The 13,504-nt window shown below is 35.0% G+C and overlaps 3 protein-coding genes and 1 pseudogene across 3 annotated transcripts; 2 read left to right on the forward strand and 2 right to left on the reverse strand.

Annotated features, from left to right (window-relative positions):
* Positions 1 to 2,308: 2,308 nt before the first annotated feature.
* On the forward strand, positions 2,309 to 2,792 carry LOC133297805 (non-specific lipid-transfer protein 1-like). The gene is made up of 2 exons (XM_061497009.1): positions 2,309 to 2,671; positions 2,775 to 2,792. The coding sequence occupies exons 1-2, from the start codon at positions 2,309 to 2,311 to the stop codon at positions 2,790 to 2,792; spliced, it is 381 nt and encodes a 126-aa protein (XP_061352993.1).
* Positions 2,793 to 2,896: 104 nt separating this feature from the next.
* On the reverse strand, positions 2,897 to 2,978 carry LOC133297830 (small nucleolar RNA U3; annotated as a pseudogene).
* A 3,038-nt stretch (positions 2,979 to 6,016) lies between these two features.
* Positions 6,017 to 6,412, forward strand: LOC133297806 (non-specific lipid-transfer protein-like). Its single transcript, XM_061497010.1, has one exon. The coding sequence runs from the start codon at positions 6,017 to 6,019 to the stop codon at positions 6,410 to 6,412; it is 396 nt and encodes a 131-aa protein (XP_061352994.1).
* Positions 6,413 to 6,853: 441 nt separating this feature from the next.
* On the reverse strand, positions 6,854 to 12,012 carry LOC133297826 (cyclic nucleotide-gated ion channel 1). Its single transcript, XM_061497035.1, has 9 exons — positions 11,833 to 12,012; positions 11,412 to 11,461; positions 10,261 to 10,834; positions 9,880 to 10,092; positions 9,188 to 9,486; positions 8,875 to 8,986; positions 8,503 to 8,739; positions 8,009 to 8,403; positions 6,854 to 7,438 (listed from the first exon to the last, which is right to left on the reverse strand). The coding sequence occupies exons 2-9, from the start codon at positions 11,438 to 11,440 to the stop codon at positions 7,138 to 7,140; spliced, it is 2,160 nt and encodes a 719-aa protein (XP_061353019.1). The 5' UTR covers positions 11,441 to 11,461; positions 11,833 to 12,012; the 3' UTR covers positions 6,854 to 7,137.
* Positions 12,013 to 13,504: the final 1,492 nt, after the last annotated feature.

The raw sequence follows: 13,504 nt of genomic DNA on the forward strand, positions 1-13,504 counted from the left end.
CTCCCAACTCCCTGAATGGCGTGCTGCCATGGCTGCTGAAATTGATGCTTTGGAACAAAACAGAACTTGGAGAATTGTATCCCTACCCACCGGCAAGCATCCAGTCGGTTGTAAATGGGTCTACCGTGTTAAACTTCGCTCGGATGGTTCCCTTAAACGTTACAAGGCACGGTTAGTTGCCCAAGGCTACTCACAGCAAGAAGGTATCGATTTTAATGAGACTTTTTCCCCTGTGGCCAAAATCACCACTGTCCGAACCTTACTTGCTCTTGTTGCCATCTTCAACTGGCATTTAATTCAATTGGATGTTAACAACGCCTTTCTTCATGGAGAATTGAATGAAGAAGTTTACATGCGTCTTCCTCCTGGATATGCTTCACAGGGGGAGTCTCTGCCTCCTAATGCTGTCTGTCACTTAACAAAATCCATTTATGGATTGAAACAAGCCTCCCGACAATGGTTTTCCAAATTTTCTTCAACTCTTCTTTCTCTTGGTTTTTCTCAATCCCATGCTGACCACTCTTTATTTACCCGCAGCTCACCTGACTGTTTCATGGCCATTTTAGTTTATGTTGATGATATTATTGTGGCTTCTAACAATTTTCCTGTTGTGCAGCATTTAACTGAGAGTTTAAATAATTCCTTTAAGCTCAAAAATCTTGGTCCTCTAAAATATTTTTTAGGACTTGAAGTTGCAAGATCATCTACTGGCATCTTCTTGTGTCAACGCCAGTACACCATTTCTCTTCTTCAAGATTCTGGCCACATTGGTTGTAAGCCTCGTTCCACACCTATGGAACCTAATCTTCATTTATCAGCATCTGAAGGTTCTCTTTTGGATGACCCTACTGCATACAGAAGGCTGATTGGTCGCCTTCTTTATCTGACAATAACCAGGCCGGATATATGCTTTGCAGTCAATCATTTAAGTCAATTTATGTCTGCTCCTCGCCAGCCTCATCTTCTAGCTGCTCAACGCATATTTGGATATCTCAAATCTACTGCTGGGCAGGGAATATTTTTTTCTTCCAAATCCTCCCTGCGGCTGCATGCTTTTTGTGACTCAGACTGGGCTTCTTGCCCGGACAGCCGCAGATCAGTCTCCGGTTTCTGCGTATTTCTTGGCCAATCTCTCATTTCTTGGAAGTCTAAGAAACAAAGCACCATTGCTCGTTCATCAGCTGAGGCCGAGTATCGTTCCATGGCTAATGTAACTTGTGAATTATTATGGCTCTTCTCCTTGCTGACTGATTTACAGGTTCCAAATTCAGCCCCTGCTCATCTTTTTTGTGACAACCAAGTCGCTCTCCATATTGCAGCCAATCCTGTTTTTCATGAACGGACAAAGCATATTGAAATTGATTGCCACATCGTTCGCGATCAGCTCACTCACGGACGTCTACTCACCTTTCCGGTTCCTAGCTCTCAACAACTTGCAGATTTGATGACCAAGGCTCTTCACCCTGCTCCATTGTCTAATTTGTTGTCCAAGATGGGTGTTCTTAACATTCACTCTCCATCTTGAGGGGGAGTGTTAAATATATTGTATTTTTCAATTTTTATTTTAGTTATTTTAGCTGATAATATTTAGTGCCAGATCATATCAGAGTTTGTTACAACAGCTTTGCATTTTGGCCTTGCACCACGTATATTCCTTTTTGTAGTTTTTGCTGGCATCAGGTGGTTATGACACCTTGCACTTTTCTGTTTCAGATCTTGTATATAAATCAGCACTGTTCATAGCTGATGATTAATAGAGTATGAATGAATTTTACCTTTTCTTAGATTCTCTGTATCAGTTGTATTAAGCAGCTTCTTTGGAAGTTTATCCAGAGGAATCGATTTTAAAAGAAAAAGCCTGGCAGCAAAGAACCTGATAAGATCAAAGCAATGGGAAATCCATCAAAATCCAGAGGCTAATTAAATGGAATGGTTATTACTTGATTAGTAGATCGACTTGGTTTATATATGAAGCTAATTACTTGTATTTTCACGTATGTATAAAACTGAAAGTTTTACACAAAACATTAAATTCAAGAGGTTTGAAAAAAATTACTTCCAAACATGGGACGTAGTTAATCATGCCTTTGGAATGACATTTACAAAACCAACCTATGAAGGCACCTTAGCTGCCTATATTACAGGGCTCTCTTTTAGTTGGAGGTCATGAAGTTTGTATGCAATGCATGTAGACGAGCCAACCGAAAACTCTTGCACAAACCTCTATTCTATATATATTATATTTGGTCCTAAACTAATAGCAGTTAAGTATTTATTCATAATTCTCAAACGTTTTACTTCATTAACAATGAAAATGCCAAGGGCAGCAACCATTGCTGGGCTTCTATCCATTGTTATTCTCATTTTAAGATGTGAAGCTATGGTTTCAATCTCATGCCCCAAAGTTATTAAGGAGGTCTTACCTTGCAGTAGTTTCCTGCAGCAAAGCAGCTCTAAACAGCCTTCTAAGGCTTGTTGCAATGGCATCAAGAAACTGAGTGGTGATGCTGGAAACAAAAAGGATCGAATAGCTATATGCCAATGCCTCAAGCAAGGATTGGCAAAGATTGGAAAATATGATCCTAAACGTTTAGCCCAACTTCCCAAAGATTGTGGCCTGCCTTTTACACTTCCTCCTATTGACCAGAAAACTGATTGCTCCAAGAGTATTGTAAGACTATTCTTAGGTCTCTTTTAAATTCAATTTAACTTCTTACTCCAACTTTTAGAAATTGGATAATGATGATAATTATTTCTTTTTTCTGGTCATGCAGTATCATCTTTATGATTAAGGAATGTTAATCCTGCTTGGAATATTCACTTGTGGGGTGCTTCTACCAGGAGCTTGACCAGGAAAAGTGACAAGGACTTAGAAAAATAAATTCCCAACCAGGGTTGTTCTGAGGTTCCTGTCTCCTTAGAACTCAAGGATACAGAGGTACGAGCCTATAGAACAGATCCTGTTCAAGTAAGGTCGTCAACCAGGGTTGTTCTAGTTAGCCATGAATATGTAAAATATCTTATATATATGAAACCTCTCTTGCAAATATATATGAAAAATATATTTCTCTTCAATTTTTTTATCCAAATTTCTATTTCTTCTTTCTTTAAGTTTCTTTCATTTATTTATCTGGTAATGTGCCATAAAGTAGTGCTTCATAAAAATTAATAGAGTAAGCTTGATCATTTACGTTATACAACCCAGTATCAATGGTTCAGAGCTGTTTTGTGTATATACGTAACAAGTTGAAGTTGGTGCCTTGGACGTGGCCTCGAAATTTGACAGGGTTACTTTCGAATGATTGTTGAAAACTTCACATTCTGCAAAAAGCAGCTAGTAGTGAGTGGTGCATGGTCAACTGATCTGTCAATTCTTGAATAAACTATTCTGGATTAATTCTCCACCCAATCGGTGCTGTTAGTGACTTCTTAATTAATATTTAATTATCTGTATAAAGTATAGGATAGTAATAGTGTAGGCATCAATAAATAAGGATATCCTAATACCTCTTAATTCTTGTGTTGTGAATACACGGAAGCAGTGTTTTGAAATTTTATTCGGTTATTGATTCGGTTAAAGTATTGAGTTATTGGTTCAATCGGTTAATTAAATTTATATTAAATTATATAATAAATATGAGATAGAATATTGTTACTATCAATTAGTGTTATTATGTTAAACTATATTCTTTTGAGATACTATGTTACGTGTTTATTTTGAGGTCATGATGTATGACCGTTTCATCGTGTATATAGCCTGTATATATTTTGAGAGATTGTTCTGTCATTACTTATGTATATTCGATGGTCAGGCACATATGTACATATGTATTTAGTCAGTTGCATGTGTACGCTTTATGTAAATGATTAGATATGTAGTGGCATGGAGCCAATTATATGTGCCTATGGATGGTCTCAGGTTTGATGGATATTTTATATCTATATATGTATACTGGATTGTTTTGTATATCAGGAATTGATTAACAAGAGGGATTCAGTCTTGGGATTTGTCCAGTTTACAGCTACTATGCTGTCTGATAGTAAAATTAATTCGGAAAAGATTATGCTATACAATACATCAGGCGAAAAGAAAAAAGGAAAAAGTTAACTCATAGAATTATGCAAGTTAAAAGTAAAATTTAAATTAAGTCTTTTGCTTATGCATGTTTAATTATGTTGCGCTTTAGTACCATATGTATGTTAATGAACCGACTCAAGACGAGGATGTTACAACAAGCATATAGAACTCCTGCTATAACTTCAAATATGCCATAATAAAAAATTATGATTATCTGTAAAAACATTGTGTAAGTAATAACAAATTAAAAATTATGAGGAAAATTGAGTGGGACATAAAAATTACAATGTTATTCTGAGGCTTTCCCCAATAAAATCCTTGGAGGAAAATTGGGAAAACGTTGCAAGCCGCAAGGATATAAATCATTAGTGCATGCATGCCCATCCATTCCATAACCATAGTCATGCGACTATATCCACATACATCAACCTGCAAGGAAAAAAGAAGAAAAAGAATTCATCGAGAAGATGATTAAAGAATGGTGCTAACTTGAGCAAATTCAATGAGAATTAAAAATGAATGAGTATGAAAAGAAGGAAACTCGGCCCATTTAGACCAATACCGGTATATAGAGCTAGATAACTTTATGCTACATGTTGCAAAAGTAGATGATAAAAGTGAAAGAGAATAGTTAGAAAGTTCTTTCTAAAGCAAGAAATTAAATCTCTCAACCATCAAGTAGCGACAAAGAAGAGAGAACCTTGTTTATATGCATTCCTACAAGAAGAGCTACGTTAATATCTACAAAGGAATAGAAATGTCAACAGCACAATGGTCACATGTAAGACATAGGTAAAGACAATGCTTCCCAAATAAGTCCAAGGCAATTACCAACAACTAAAAGACAAGAGGTTGGGATCATCCAGTATATGATTCTAACTCTGTGATCCTGCATGCAGCAATAAGGAAACAACTTCGATACTTGTAACCAAATGAGGAAAGAGATAATAAATAAGAAAATGTGAGAATTACCTTAAAATGGACAATAACATGTTCGTAGTGTGAGCCAATCAAGCAGGTAACAACAGCCATTACTGAACTACAATTCCACAAGTGACACAAAATTAAGGACAACAAGAAAAAGCAATCATTGAAAATGACATTCTAAAAGAGAAAGATGACAAAGTGTACTCACCTTAAGAGTCCTTGAGGATCAAATGGGGCCTGACACCAAGCAGGAGTATCAGGAGGCAATGTTCCATAGTTAGGTGTTGATAGTTATAAAAGGAAACATAATTATAAAAAGGAAGAGCAACAAGAACTAAAAACTGAGTCAGAACATCTCTCAAAACACAAATTGGGATGGTAAATTAAAAGCCAGAAAAAATCCCAAGAATCTCTCCCTCAATATTCCTTCATTAACCATTAGAAAAGAACCAATAAAGCGAGTGCTGAGCAATAACATAAAGCCTCATATCATAGTCCCTAACCTTTGTTATCATTTTTGTACTACCATTCAATCCAAATTCATGGGAAGGAAGGAAAGAAGAAAGACCAAGAAGCCAGCAGATACAACGTCGTTTGGTTCTTCCCAAAATTACTATTAATAAATGCTAATTAACATAACAGAGCTAACAGCTAACAAAATATCCATTCCATTTATTTGACAAAATAATTAAAAAATAGAGAGAGAATAAAAAAAAGGAAAACACACAGAGAGATTCTGCTGTGAGTGACTCATTAGATAGCATGGCTCGTGGTTAATCATGCCTTTGGAATGACATTGACAAAACCAACCTAGGAAGGCACCTTAGTTGCCAATACTATAGGGCTCTCATTAGTTGGAAGTCATGAAGATTGCATGCATGCAATGCAAGTAGACCGAGCCAACCAAACTATTGCACAAACCTCTATATATATTAATTATATTTGGTCCTCAATTAATAGCAGTCAAGTAACTAATCATAGTTCTTAAGCGGGTTGGTTACTTCATTAACAATGAAAATGCCAAGAGCTGCAACCATTCATCGCCTAGCTTGGCTTCTATCCATTGTTATTCTCCTTTTAAGCTCTGAAGCTACTGATGTTTCAATCTCATGCCCCACAGTTTTTGGGGAGCTCGCACCTTGCACTACTTTTCTGCAGCAAAACAGCCCTAAGATGCCTTCTCAGGCTTGTTGCAGTGGCGTCAAGAAACTGAGTGGCGAGGCTACAACTAAAAAAGATCTAACAGCTATATGCCAGTGCCTCAAGCAAGGATTGGCCACCATTGGAAAGTATGATCCTAATCGTATACCCCAACTTACCAAAGATTGTGGCGTTTCTCTTACATTTCCTCCTATTGACCAGAACACTGATTGCACCAAGAGTAAGACTATTCTTAGTTCTCTTTAAATTCAATTTGAATTCTAACTGCAACTTAGAAATTGGATAATGATTAATATTATTTCTTTTTTCTCGTCATGCAGTAACCTTTATGATTTAGGACTGTTAGTCCTGCTTGGAATGTTTACTTGTCGGGTGCTGCAACTAGAAGCGTGACAAGGAATTGGAAAAATAAATTGCCAACTAGGGTTGCACTAGTCAGCCATGAATAAATAAAAATATCTTTTAAATATATGAAAAATATATTTCTCTTTCATTTTCTTCTCCAAATTTCAATTCCTTCTTTCTTTTAAGTTTCTTCTTTTTTTCTTTTTTTTTGGTAACGAGCCATAAAGTAGATATAAATAAAAATTAACCAACAGGTATCTGCTAATTAAAGTGGATATGATTAAACACAAATATCCAGAATTGTCTAATAAGGATAAAATTTTGTGCTATAAATAAGACTACTCTACAGGAAATTCATTCTTCAGCTGCTCCCCCTTCAGCATGAATATACTTGTCTTATAGAACCAGCATAGTGTAAACGTTCAAAATTAGTAAATTTTCATAGTGAACTCTTGCTAGTACATATCCACAAATGGTTATTGAAGGAATTCTTAAGCAACACTCTCAAGTTACATATGCACACACAACTGTCATGGAGTATGGGTATGTTAACCATGCTCCCATTTGCGAGTTTAGTTTCTATCTAAAATTAAACTCGCATTAAATTGCTTAAAACGACCACTCCCCTAGTGTTTCTGAGCAGTGAAGTCTGGCTCAGCTGGCTTTGGTGGCAACAGAGGTAGGAGTCTCGGTGACATTCTGTTGCGTGTGCTATTTTCTCTCAAGGTTCGTAATGCATTGGCAGCAAACCTTGATGCATATATGGTTGCACCAAGGCTTAGAGAGGATCCATCCTCATTTACAAAAGCATCTTGTAGCTTGTCTTCTGCTTCACGTAATGACCTCTCAATCTTCTTTTTCCAGTATCGACGCCAAGCTGCTTGTATGAAACATGCAGCCCATGTCTTCCATTGGGAGGAATAGAACCTGAATAAACAAATTGCTGAATCAGGCTATGAAACTTTTTTTTTCCTTCTAATTTTAAGAGACAATTGATTCTAAGATCTTTACCATAACCCCATATATATGTCCCCATGCATTTGTGATACGCTCTAGTGCTTTTATGAAGAATGACTACTACTATAATATTGGTCCTCACATAGTTTTTATAACGCTTTTATTTGCTAATATATATAAGTTTTTAATCAAAGGAAAAAAGTATATAATGTTACTTTAGAAACGACTCGTTTTGGAATTGAAAAATAAAAAAATTAGAATGATAAAGACTATTACAACCCGAAATAAAACAACGTCGTTTCGGTGAACATTAGACAAAGTTATCTAAAGTAACTCTAGAAAAAACGAACTCATAATTAAAATGAGTTTGATGGGACTATATTAGCAAATTACTCTGAGAGTAAGAACCTAAACAAAATTTATGGTTTTGAATTATATCTGTACCTTGTTTCCTGTTTCCACAAAATGTAATGATGCATCATCAAAGATAAAAAAAGAAAAAGAAAAGAAAAAGAAATTAACAATGATATCAAGCCTTACCTGAAAGTGTGCTGGAGCTGTTTGCTGTGAAGACGTCGAAATTGGGAAGCAACAAACTTCAAGTCATCAGCCATGAGAGCAAAGGCTTCAACTTCTGATATAGTTTCTACTGTTCTAGTTGAAGTGGGTAGATTTGAGGAGGAGTTGGGATCCAAAGCCCATGTTAGAAGCTCCTCTCCACAGAAGTCACCAGCCTCGAGAAATAAGGAGTTGAAGAAACCAGTTCTTCCACCATTTGTTGTCATAGTAGCAACTTTTCCACGCATAATGAAAAGCATCTCATCAACTGGATCTCCTTCACGAACAATGTAGCTCTTCTCCGTATAAAGTACTGGCTTCAGTCTATCACACAACGCATCCAACAACTGCTCATCCATTTTCTCAAACAATGGCACCTAGAGCAACAATAAGAACATAAAATGTTCATATTAAACATGTAACATGCACATTATAGGTAGATAAAAAATAATTAGATGATTATGGATGATACACACTTTTTTAAGTAAAGCTAAGCAAAGATGACGCTTTATGTCCCTTCTGAGATCTTTAGGGAGGTTACGAATCAATGTCTCCTCCTCAACACCCCTATTTTCTTGCCATTTGTATTGTTCATACCGTCTGATTCTTTCCTTCAAGTTCTCTGGTAGCATACGGTGGGACATCCATCGTTCTGCGTCCCTCCTCTTCACTCTCATCTCTTCAACTCTAACTGTTGTAGATTGCAGATATTTCTGCAACAATTAATATTCAACACAACCCATATGGGTATCAACACACAAATATATGCAAAACACCAATTATTAATACAAAAAAAAAAACACCAATTATGTCTATGATCTAATATAGTCCTGACCAAGATTACTTACCTGCATATTTCCAATAAGTAATGAGAACAAAACCAATCCAAAGATGGCAATGAAGATTGCAAAGATTATCTCCGCGACATAAGTACTTGTCTTGAGGTTTTGTCCAAGAGAACTGCAAAAGATGACAAAATTTATTACCTTTGGCATGCTTTTAGCCTCCATCTTCTAATAAATTTGTTGATAAGATGTTACAAACACAAATAAATCCATATAAAATTTGGGTCGAAATTAAGATAAGGATATAAAAGTTGAATAGTTCATAAAATGTGCATGTTGCATATGAAGACAAGGACACAGGAGATTATTCACCAACCTTAAATTACGCAATCCCCACCAAAAGCAGTAGAAGAACTTCTGCGGAAAATCTGTTGTTGATTCTACCACACGTGAGTCTAGAGCATCGAAATATATTCCAAAATTGAAGACGTTTGGGTCTTGGATTTGATCAGGGTCAATGAAAGAGCAAGTACTATTGAGAAGTGATATGACATTTTGATTGCCGTGTTCACAGCCCAAGTATGATTCATGAAAGAGGGAAGCATTCTTCAACTCTCGGCTCCAGCACCGCACCTCTGATTCTACTGAAAGCAGATACCAGCTGGATCCAACAATCTGATAAATATAATTGTTAAAGATATATAAAAAGCATTAAAAAGACCTTCACTTAAAAGCTTAAGTTTTTGGGTTGAAATGATTTTTTATATGATATCATAGTCTCAGTGTCACGGGTTCGATTATTATCGCCCCCCATTTAATTAATAATTAATTAATTCTTGTGGAGTTTCTTATCACGTGGACCTGTGCATTATCCAGCCCTCAAGCCCAGTAGACTCTCATGTCACGAGGTGAGTTGAAGGTATATAAAAAATCATTAAAAAGACCTTCACTTAATAGTTTAAGCTTTTGAGTTGAATTGTTTCTTTACAATAATAATCATCATAAAACTTAGCATGATAACTATGAACATAGATAAGTGTATCTGAATAAGTAATAAAATCAGCTTACATGACTTGCTAGCATATAGAGAAAAAGATTATAAGCAGCTCCAGCCCATGCTGTCTCAGTCAATATGCCAGAAGTTCTAGTTACTTCTTTGAATAGTGGATAGATCCGCACAAGTCTTGGCACATACTGGATTAATACTATATACTTCAACAAATCCTTTGCTACGAATGGAAGTGAGGTTTTCAGGCTTGGGACAATAGCTAAAACAACCACCTGAAGTGTTAAAAACAACATCAAACTATGTCTTTCACATCAAACTGAACTGAAAATCAATTGACTGCTATATGTGTATCCATTAACACTCGCCATTTGACTGCTAATGATGTATAAAAGTTTTTTTTTTAAAAAAAAGAGTTAAGAATGATTTGAAGAGGGAGATACCTGTGGAAGTGGAATAATTGATAGAATGTCAATGATGAAGTACGAACATAAGTATCTTTTCATTATAGCCACAGGATCATCAATAAGCTCACCCCTTCCAAAAACACGAGAAGAAGGAGGAAAAAACCCTGTTCGAAACTGAAAGATTATGTGAAGAATGTAGAAAAGATCAAAGAACGTGCGAAGAACACTAGCTGTAATCTGCAATGTTCCATCCAGATCAAGACACTTGAGATTTTCATTGATCACTGGAGTGTAGAAGAACAGCGGGTCCACAGAGACTGCCATCACACATGTGATTACAAAGATTTTGTTCCATTTCTGAAGGACTGGCCCTTGTGGATCAAGAATTTTGGACTTAGAAGCCAGCTTTTTGGTTTGTCCATCGCTTACAGGATGAACAGCTGAAGGTCTTCTCAAGTTCTTGATCTTCTCTGAACCACTCTCGATTCTTCTTCTTATACTCTTTAAAACAGAACTTGCACTTGGTCTACCTTTTCTTTTCTGATATCCATTGTTAACCGAACCTTCCTGCTCTGTACTAAAAGATGCCTCTGATCTCCAGTCCTCAAACCTGGATGGAGAGAAATATAAACTTAGCATCTATCAGATATATGTGAGCATCAATGGAACACCTCAATGGTTGACTACTACATACTCCAAAATCAAAATGATATCATAATCAAAGCTCATTACTAGAAGAAGCTAGAGTTAGAGTGGTGTTTTTTGGGAAAGTTATTTGGCTTAAATTTACCAAAATCTGTTAATGGAGTGAGAACTTGAAAAAAATGGAGAACACTAAACACATAGAGCAGCTGGTAATCTTGTCATTAATTTAAAATTCGTGATTACCCAACTTGGAAAACTAAGCATAGTATTTACTGTTCGAGTATTACCACCTCAACCATAATTGCAGTATGGTAATTTGGATAATTAACTTCGCAATTTGATGTCAATCTATCATGCTTTACAAAAATGGAGCTTTTCACTTGTTTAAATTTCATTATTTTTTGATACAAGTCAGTAAAGCCCTTTTTGAATGCAGGAAGCAAATAACTGTGGCACCATATGCGGTTCTAAATGTGTGCATAAAGAATACTATAAGTAAGACAATAGAAATATGTAGCAACGCCAGGATTGAGCAAACAAACCTCACAAATTTAGGTCCCTTTGCACTCATGATTCAACAGAAAACTCAAGCCTGCAAAAGCCAACGTCAAATTAAAACTTATTTTCCTCTCAAAGTTAACGTAGTGCGGAACGTAACCAGAAAATAAAAGGGTAGGTGATTTATTTAACTATAATATAAGTTAGGATTACAAAAATATAGCCATCAACAACTTGGATATTTAAATTCAAGTCAAGTCAATCTCCAACCAAAGTCAAGTACGCACCACACCAACCCACCTCAACCAGGGACAGAAATGAATTTGTAAATAACCATGAGACACGGCAATTTTTTAAGAGAGAAGAAGAAGAAGAAGGGACTTGAACCATACGAAACAACTTGCAAAAAGTAGAAAGGTCGTGAAGAAGAAATTGCAGAGAGTAAAAGGAAAAGGAAACACCAACCTTAAATATGCAAAGACTGTTACATAAGTGTAAAAGGGTTATATATGTTTGCCAAGCCAAGTCTTGAAGTTGCCCTTCTCTATTACATGCAGTCTTTGTAGCCCAGTTTGTTCCTGAAGCTTCGAGGGAGCTTTTGCTGGCTTAACAGTTCACAGAGAGAGAGAGAGATATTGATGGCTATCTTGTTATTGCAACAATGACAGAAACAAAACAGAGAAATAACAAGGAAATAGACTGAGTCTACGCTGTAAGAAGAGTCAAGTCAGCACAACAGATCATGCAGTACGAAACCAAAATAGTTTCTATGTTCAATTATATTATATTAGGGATTGTCTTTTCTCATGTTGCATAGGAGAAGAGCTATCTCCTACACACACATAGAGAAGAGAGAGGAGAGAGAATAAGGAAGAAAAAAAAATTTAAAATGGATTCCACGTTTACTTTGTGTCTTGTGCATAAGATAACAATCTTATGTAACATAAGATTATTATTTCCCATTATATTATATTATATATATTAATTACCATTAGACTTTTATCTCTGAATGTACGAACCTCGGAAAATTCAGATACGGAAATACTAGACTTTAATAATGAAACATTCGTCACAAGAATAACGATTTGAAAAAGATGTTTACATTTCTTATTTAACATGACATAATAATTTTTTTTACACATAATATTTTGTAGAGTTCACACTTTTTGAAGAAAAAATAAATAAAAAATTACGGCACGCAAAATGAATCTCTATAACATTACACAATTACTTTTTTTATAACATAACTCTTATAAAACCCATTTCAAAAAGCTGTATTATTTTATTTTTGGTAATGTGTATTAACCGTTTGCTTATTATTTTAATAATTGCTTTTGTTTGAAATTTTGTTCGCTAAAGTGTCGGCGACTTATGACTATATATTTTTTTTTATTTTTCACTGAGGTTCAATTGAAAGTAAGATTTCAAATACCGAAATAGCTAGGTTAGCTATGTTGCACCGACACTGATACAGGACACGAGATACGATATGACATTCTGACACATTAATTTTAAAAAGTATTAAATTTTGACACGTTAGGACACGTTTTGATATTATATAATATTTTTAATTTATGTAGTGTATATTATATTTAATATTTAATAATTTAAAAAAAAATAAAGCTAAACTTATAATATCATCAATTTTGCAAAGAAACATAAGATATCTCAAATGTTTATATTAAACTCAATAAAATAGTAATCGTAATCTAACGAATATAATAGTTGGAACTCAAAATGCAACGCAACGTAACCTTTGAACTTTTTTTGAGTCTTTGCAACGAGTATTGGAGTGTCGGAAAGTGTCAGAGTGTCGGTGAGTGTCAGAAAATGTCGGACACGATACGTCAGGGATTTTGAAGTATGGTGCTTCATAGTAGGTTACCCATTTAGTATTTTTTTACAATGAATTTTAATATTTAATAGCAAAATATTTAATAAATATTTAAATTAATAATTTAAAATACTTGTAATTAAAATTTTTAAACAATAATATTTTTTCAAAATTTATTGTAAATTAAATTAATTTAAATACATTTGTAATTTATAAAATAAAAAAAGACGTAAATTTTAAATCTAATAACTATATAACTTACTTTTATTTTATTTTATTGTAATAAAAATTTTAACTTTAAAT

This window comes from Gastrolobium bilobum, unplaced genomic scaffold (assembly GCF_033153095.1).
Source record: "Gastrolobium bilobum isolate Gb01-03AN ecotype WA unplaced genomic scaffold, APGP_CSIRO_Gbil_v1 utg38240, whole genome shotgun sequence".
NCBI lineage: Eukaryota > Viridiplantae > Streptophyta > Magnoliopsida > Fabales > Fabaceae > Gastrolobium > Gastrolobium bilobum.